Here is a 7,498-nt window from a genome sequence, read left to right on the forward strand (position 1 = left end):
TTTGCGAATTATTTTGCGTATTACGACATCAGATTGAATGGATTAAATACCTGTGATCAAAAGAAGAGTTACCCTGATTGCGCTCTATAATTACAGGTGTTCCGCGAGATTAAATGCCTACGGTGTGATGATTAGAGTTAGGTTTATTGCTCTTCCAGATTTCACGAATATCTATCTATCTATCTATCTGTCTTAAGTCACTGGATTGGAGGGGCTAACGACTTATAATGTGATAATAATATCCTCATTGCTCTTTCAGATTACAAGTCTACTTCGATATTATAGATCTGTAATGTGATAAAAGTTATATTTTTAATCTAACTTAGCCTAAAATTGCTATCTGGCCATCTTGAATGCTAATGCTGCCTTGTGACAAAAGATTAGCTCTGGAATACGATGCTAGTCACGAAGAGGTGCTGTGGAATGGATACACGGCCGTGCTTTTTTTTTTTTTTTCCTGATAATTAAACCCGTGAAAATTACAAAATGGTGAAAATCTGGACCAAGTTAAGATGAAAAAAAATTAGTCAGATCGCTCTTTTTCAGATTACAAGTGTTTCCGGAGTCGTCGCGGTCGGGGTGCCTGGAACATGAGAAGCTGCACAAGCGGATCATGCACCTGGATGCGGTCCAATGTGGCATGTTTACCGTCGACTGTGACACCTACTACACTACCGCCCAGACAGGTAGACCCTCCTCACTCATGTCACCCCCGGCTTTTATTGGGGCTTCTCTTTCCCTTCTGTTTCCTGTCCCTCCTCCCGTCCCCTTTTCCCTCCTCCTGTCCCCTTTTCCCTCCTCCTGTCCCCGTTTTCCTTTCTCCTGTCCCCTTTTCCTTTCTCCTGTCCCCTTTTCCTTCCTCCTGTCTTTCTCTTCCTCCTTCTGTGACACCTACTACATCACCACACAGACAGGTAGATCCTCCTCATTCATGTCAACCCCTGCTTTTTGGGGGATTCCTCTTTCTCTTCTCTCTCTCTTTCCTGTCTCATGTTTTTCTTGTGTCCTTTCCCTCCTGCTGTTCTTCCCTTGCACAGACAGTCAGCCTTCCTGCTTCACTAGGGCTCCTCTTTTCTGTCCTTCCTCTTGTCAGCTGTTCCTCCTCCTGTCTACTGTCCCTTCCTCCTCTTGCCCCCTTTCCCTCTTTTCTTCCTGCTATCTCCCGGCCTCTCCCACGTGTTTCATGTCCCTCCTACTTTCTCCTGTCCATCCTCTCCTCTTCCTGTCTCTTGCCTCTCTCCTGTTTTACTCGGTGTCCTTCTTCCTGTCTCTCATGCTGTACCCTGGTTCCTTCCATTTTATCTTTTTTTTTTTCCCTCCCCACATCAACATCTTCTCCCACATCAACATCTGTCCCTCCCACATCAACATTTGTCTCTCAAGTATCATCAGACTGTTACTACTTTGTTTTAATATTCTCCCACTTCCCATTCTGATTCTCTTTTATCCTCCTGTCACTCCTCCCGCCCATCCCTCTCATTCCTCCCACCTCTCCTTCTCATTACCTTCACTTCTTCCTCTCATTCCTTCCACATTCCCCTCTCAGTCTCCTCACGTCTCCCGCTCCCCCCCACGTCAATCAGTTTCTCTGTAGTTGTAACCCGTGGTCTCCTCCTCTCCCACTCCTTTTCCTCCCATATAACACTTATTTCCACCTCTCCTAACTCTAAAAAATTTCCTCCTTACCCCAAGTTTCATACACCCGCCTCAGTCTGATGCCTTCGCCTGTGCTTGTTAATTACTCCACCAATACTTATATCTATCCACAGTAGTCAATGAGGTGATATTTTCTCGGTATGGTACAACTTACATTTTTAAGTATGCAGATGAGGCTTTATCGACTGTCACAGAATCTTTCGTCGACTGGTTCAGAGTTGTGTAAGCGGGTGTTGAGCCACATCTGAAATTAAATGTAAATAAGAGTAAAACAGTGGTTAGTGAGACAGAAAAGAGCTCACCACTTAATGAGGTGGTGAATGGGGAAAGACTGAACATGGTGGAAGAGTTTAAGTAGCAATAGACTAAAGTAAAAATGTAATTCAGTTTGTAAAGGAAGTGGAGGGTAGAGTGGGTCAAGGAAGTAAAGTAGCTGGTGATATTAAGGCTTTACTATGGAAGATATGAATTAAAAATGGAGGCTGCAATAGAACTTTATCAAGGTATGTTAGTCTAGGCATTTAAGAGTGAGTGATGATGATGATGATGATGATTTGTTAGAACCCCTAACAGAGGAGGAACCTGGGGGAGGGGGGGGGGTTCTGTGAGCGTATTGATTGTGGCCGTAATACTGGGGATGAGCTACTGTGGCGGAGGGGAGGGGAGGCGGAGGGGGTGGGGGAGGGGGTGTAGGGTGGGTGAGTGGGCCGCGGTCAGGCAGGTTTAAGCCACCCTCACGCCCACCCCTAACCCCTCCTCCTTCCCCTTCCCCTTCCCCCTTCCCCTCGTAGCCGCGAAACTGGGCCGGGGGGCAGTAGGGGGCAGGGGAGGATGATACAAGAAGGGAGAGTGGGGGAGAGAGCAGGAAGGTAAAAAGTACTCGTAAAGGGAGAGGGGGGAAGAAAGCAAGGAGAACAGAAAGAGAGAGAAAAAAGAGGGAGCAGGAAATGGAAGGGGAAAGAGGGAAGAGAGAAGGGGAAATAAGGAAGGAACCAGGAAGGGAGAAGGGAAAAAAAAAGGGAAACAGCTGGAAGTGAGAAGGATGGAAAGAGAAGAGGAAGAGGCGGAAGAAAGCAAGCAGGAAGTGAGAGGGAAATGAGACAGGAAGAGTGGAGAAGGAAAACACGGAGAAAGAGGAAGAGAAAGCAGGAAAGGAGAGGAGGAAGAGGGAATTAGAGAAGGGAAAAGGGAAGGAGACTTTTAAAGGGAGGTAGGGGGCCAAGATAGGAAGGGGAGATCAGGAGGTGAAAAGGGGAAAAAGGAGGAGAGAGGAAAGAAGGATATTTATTAACGAAGGTAGAAAGAGCGAATAGAAAATGAGTGGGAGAGGGGTTAGGACTGGGAATTGGAGGAGGAAAGACGGGGCAATAAGAGTGGGAGGGTGGACCAGGAAAGAGAAAGCTGGGAAAGGAGGGGAGAGAAGAGGGAGGGGGGAAGAGGAGGAAGAGAGTAAGAGGGAAGAGGAGGAATGATTGATAAGGGAACGCGGAAGAAGAGCAGGAAAGTAACAGAGGACATAGAAAGCAGGAAGGGAAAAAAAGAAATAGAGGAAAAGGGGGGAGGCGGAAACAGAGCACGAAGAAAGGGAAGAAAGAGGGGAAAAAGGGAAATAAAAGGCGGAGTGGGGAAAATGGAAAGAAAAAGAGACAGAAAAAGGAAGGGGGGAAAAAGGTACACTAGGGAAGAAATTTGGGCACGAGACTGAAGGGTAAAGAAAGAGAGAGAGAGAGAGAGAGAGAGAGAGAGAGAGGAAAGGGTGTTGTACTGGATATGGGGAGGGATCGCTAGGCACAAAGCTCCACAGTGATGGTTTGCTCTGATTCCTAATATTTACCCAGCTCGTAGCGATCCCCAGCTGATGGAACGCACGGGAGTTTGCACTGCACTGGTGATGTAATTTACCTGCTTTTAGGGGATAAAGAGCTTAATTGAGTTGGCCATTTTCGGGTGCATGACTAGTTGCAAATTAATGAACGTATTTGCTAGTGATCAGAGGCAGCCAGAATGAAGCCGAAATTAGTGATCAAAGAGGAGGGGATTGTGTTTGTGTGTGTGCGGGGGAAGTGTAGGGAGCAGCGCCCCCCCCTGTGCTGGGTCACGTACTGGGTCAAGGTCACCTGAGGCCCGGCCTGTGTGAATAGTGGTGGCAGCAGCTGTACTGTGGGTTATTGTGGCAGTATATATATTGGCCTAGTGACCCGCCATCTTTGTGGCTCACCCACCACTGTCTCAACACATAAGGCAAAGGTTGTATATACCGGGTATATATATATATATATATATATATATATAGATAGATAGATAGATAGATAGATAGCTAGACAGATATTAGACAGATAAGACATCTTGTATATATATATAGATAGATAGATAGATAGATAGATAGACAGATATTAGACAGATAAGACATCTTGGTCCTTGAAGTGTCTGGGAAAAAACTTTTTTTTTTTTTTTTTTATAGATATTCACCAAAAATCCTTGGGCAGCAAAGAGTGACAGTAAAGATTCCAACTACTTTGGTAACAAAAATGCTTACAGATATATTCACTGGCGATACAAACATTTCCCTGTGTATGTTAATTATTTCCGGTGGGCCTGGTCGTATAACTGGCCGTTATCATGTGCTGGGACGTTCCTTGCCCCAGTCTGTGAAAGGGATAGTAGGCTATGACTGTTTAGCTTATGAGGTGCGTAATTTAGCTGCCCAATACCAGGGAATGACAAGCAAGATCTGACCAGTTAATGAAGAGACCAAGTTGTATAACTGAAAAGTGAAATTCAGGTTTTATAAAAATCACATCCAGTTAGGCTATATATACTTCTTAAGGATTAAACGAAACAGAAACAATTAAAACGACAATAACAAATACGTAGAACAAATATGTGCTTGAACACCAGTGCGTTCTATGACAAAAACTTTCACAGAGCAATTCTACAAAATTTAAGAGCATAACTGGCACAGCTGCAACAAAGAGTGACCTGTTACACACAACACCACTCTGTTAGGCAGCTGATTCACTAACTCTGGCTGCATTTCCTCAGTCTCAAGAGTTTGAACGATTCCAAAATTATTTATTCATTTATTTATCTTTACAGATGAATTGAGAATGGAAAACAATTACAGAAAAATGTCCTTACATCAGACTACAGGTGTCCTCCATTCATAAAAATACCTGTAACAGCTGGATATGAACTGCTGCTTAGTATGCCTGGGGAATATTTGCCTTGAATCAGTGACAGTCCATAAACTTCGCTTAGTATGGGGCACAATTCCCTTATTTCACTTTCATTGCTCTGTATCAGAACCATTTTCATTATTTCACCTTTATTGCTGCGGATCATAACCATATCCTTCGTTTTGTGCTCAGTGCTTCAAAAGTTACTGCCACCATATTTTTCTGTGTTGGCAGGACTTGTGCATCTCGGCTTATCAGTAAGGAGATAAGATTTAGAAAGTTTGTTGTGGTGTTACGTACAGACTGTGGGGACATCGACGAAATCTTTTAAGCTACATGTCAACTTCTCATCTCCCAAGGATGAAACTGTACACCATTTTAAATCAGTGACTCCTAAGAGGAGCCTGTGGAGTCACATGAAGAGACAGGCTGACAAATGAGGATATAAAGAAGCGTTGTGGTGTGGATGTGGATGTGATAGGAAGCGTTAGGAGGAACACACTGAGGTGGTTTGGCCATGTGGAGAGGATGGAGGGTGAGAGACTGACGAGGAGAGTGTATGTGAGTGAGGTGGAGGGGGGGAGAGGGAGGGGGAGGCCGAGGATGAGATGGAGGGATGGAGTGGAGAGGTATATGAGAGAGGGGGGGTATGAGTAGGGAGCAGAGCAGTGAAATGGCGGGGGACAGGGTGACGTGGGGGCGATTTGTCTGTGGCCACCCCGTGCGGGATTAAGGCGTCTGGCAATAGATAGAGATAGATAGGCTCCTAACTTTGTCCGTTCTGTAGCTACCCAGGCAAAATATAACCTTCGTGGCCTCCTATTATTATTATTATTATTATTTGAGGAAGCAGACAGCGGATATGACATTTTAACAACTCGCATAATCAAAACTAAAGAAACGATCAGGTACATAAATGAACACTCAAAAGGTAAACAGAAAATTCAGCGATAAATGAGATACAGCTTGTGGGGAGCAGGGGGAGAAGGTGATGGAGGATGGGGTGGGAGCATCTGATTGGTTATGGTGATTGGGGTGGGTGTGTGTGGGAGGATAAATGGTGGGTGGTGTGATGACTATTTCCTCCCCCCTTTCCTCCTAAATCCCACCCCTCCCTCACCCCCACCTCTTTCAAATGCAAACACACCCTTTATCACCCACACACTCCCTTGCCATACCTCTCACCTCTCTAACCCTTCCTCCCTCCTAATATTACTTTCGCCTTATTCCTTTCTCTTCTCTCTCCTTTCCCCTCCCTCGTCTCTTCCCATCGTCCCTTCCCCTCTCTCCTCTTCCCTTTTACCTCTCCCTCTTCCATACCCTCATCTATGTTCCCCCTTCCTCTTACACCCTCTTTCTTCCCACTTTCTCCTCTCCTCTACCCTTTTTCTCCTCTTCCCTTTACCCCCATCTCCCTCCCTTTGTACATCCTCCCCCTCTCACATTCCTTTCTCCTTTCCCAGGCCCCTCTCCCTCCACTACCCACTGCATTTTCGCCCTCTCTCCCTCCTTGTTCCTCTTTCCCCCTTTCCATCTCCCTTCTTTTCCCCATCCCCCTCTTCTTCTTCCCTCCTCTTTCACTTCCCACCCCCCCCTTTCCACCTTTTTCTCCCCTTCCTCCCACCTCGTCCCCCTTTTTCCCCTTTTCATTTCCCCTTCTTTTCCCCCCTACCCTCTTCTTCCTCCCACCCTTCCCTCCCTTTTCCCTTCCCTTTTTTCCTCCCTCCCCCACTCCTTCTTCCTCCCACTCCTTCCCCATGCCCCCGGAAGCGAGATTATTACTTCCTCTAGCTCTTTTCACCCCTAATCGGCTCAATTAGGGCCAGACGGAAATCCCCTTATCATTATTACCGCTCCCTGCCAACCCCTTCTGGTGTCCACCCAGCTCACTTTCCTGTCTCGCCAGATTTTTACATAACAGCCCTCTCACTGGCTCATAATTTCCGTGGCTCACGTAGGGGCTCATTTAGTGTCTTTGGCTCATATACTCTTAATGGCTCATAAAGTGGGCCTTGTTTCTCTAGCTTCCTTCTCTTTTGTCTAAATTTTGCACAATAACTCCATCCGTATATACTTCATCAGTGCCTCATATACGTTTTAACACTGGTCGTCTCTAATAGCCAAAATCTTGCTTGTTTTTATCACTGCCTCCTTTAGTTTCTCGTGTAAGCAGTTCAACAGAGCCTCATTCTTGTGCTCCATATCACTGTCTTGTATAGCCTGATATAGTCTGTCTGATATATGGTGGGATTCACGCTGGCCCAGTCTTCGTAACAACGTTCTATCAGTGACTCATTTTCAGCATTACGACAGGATATCGGTGTTTGTAATCCAAAATTGTGTTGATATTAAATTATAAGGTACACGGAAAATGAAGGTGTAATATGCAACATCAATCGCTCAGGAAAAGGTGCTAGGGGTGTCTCAAGGTTACGGTCCATTACCCCAGGCTTGTGTGCTTGGTATCATATATATATATATATTTTTTATGTCAGTTTATTCTTCTGTGCATCGTCCGTGGTTAAAGACGCTCCCTAACACCTCTTCTTTACCGATTTATTTTTGGCTACGGCAAGCTAATATCGTTCTGTACGTTATTTATGCAAAGTATGGTGATATTAGAATGACTTATGTAACACAGACGAGGACGGCAAGGTGTAATGGGC

At 45.5% G+C, this 7,498-nt stretch overlaps 1 protein-coding gene across 1 annotated transcript in view; it reads left to right on the plus strand.

The window, feature by feature from the left end:
• Positions 1 to 589: 589 nt before the first annotated feature.
• MED20 (Mediator complex subunit 20) overlaps positions 590 to 7,498 on the plus strand; it is a 36,893-nt gene continuing 29,984 nt past the window's right edge. Inside the window, exon 1 of the mRNA XM_080267549.1 lies at positions 590 to 686. Within this exon, the coding sequence (XP_080123675.1) occupies positions 614 to 686 (73 nt within the window). The 5' untranslated portion in view covers positions 590 to 613. The remainder of the gene's footprint in view (positions 687 to 7,498) is intronic.

Source organism: Coenobita brevimanus, chromosome 24 (assembly GCF_032717465.1).
Source record: "Coenobita brevimanus isolate Jiangsu-jjx chromosome 24, ASM3271746v2, whole genome shotgun sequence".
Classification (NCBI taxonomy): domain Eukaryota; kingdom Metazoa; phylum Arthropoda; class Malacostraca; order Decapoda; family Coenobitidae; genus Coenobita; species Coenobita brevimanus.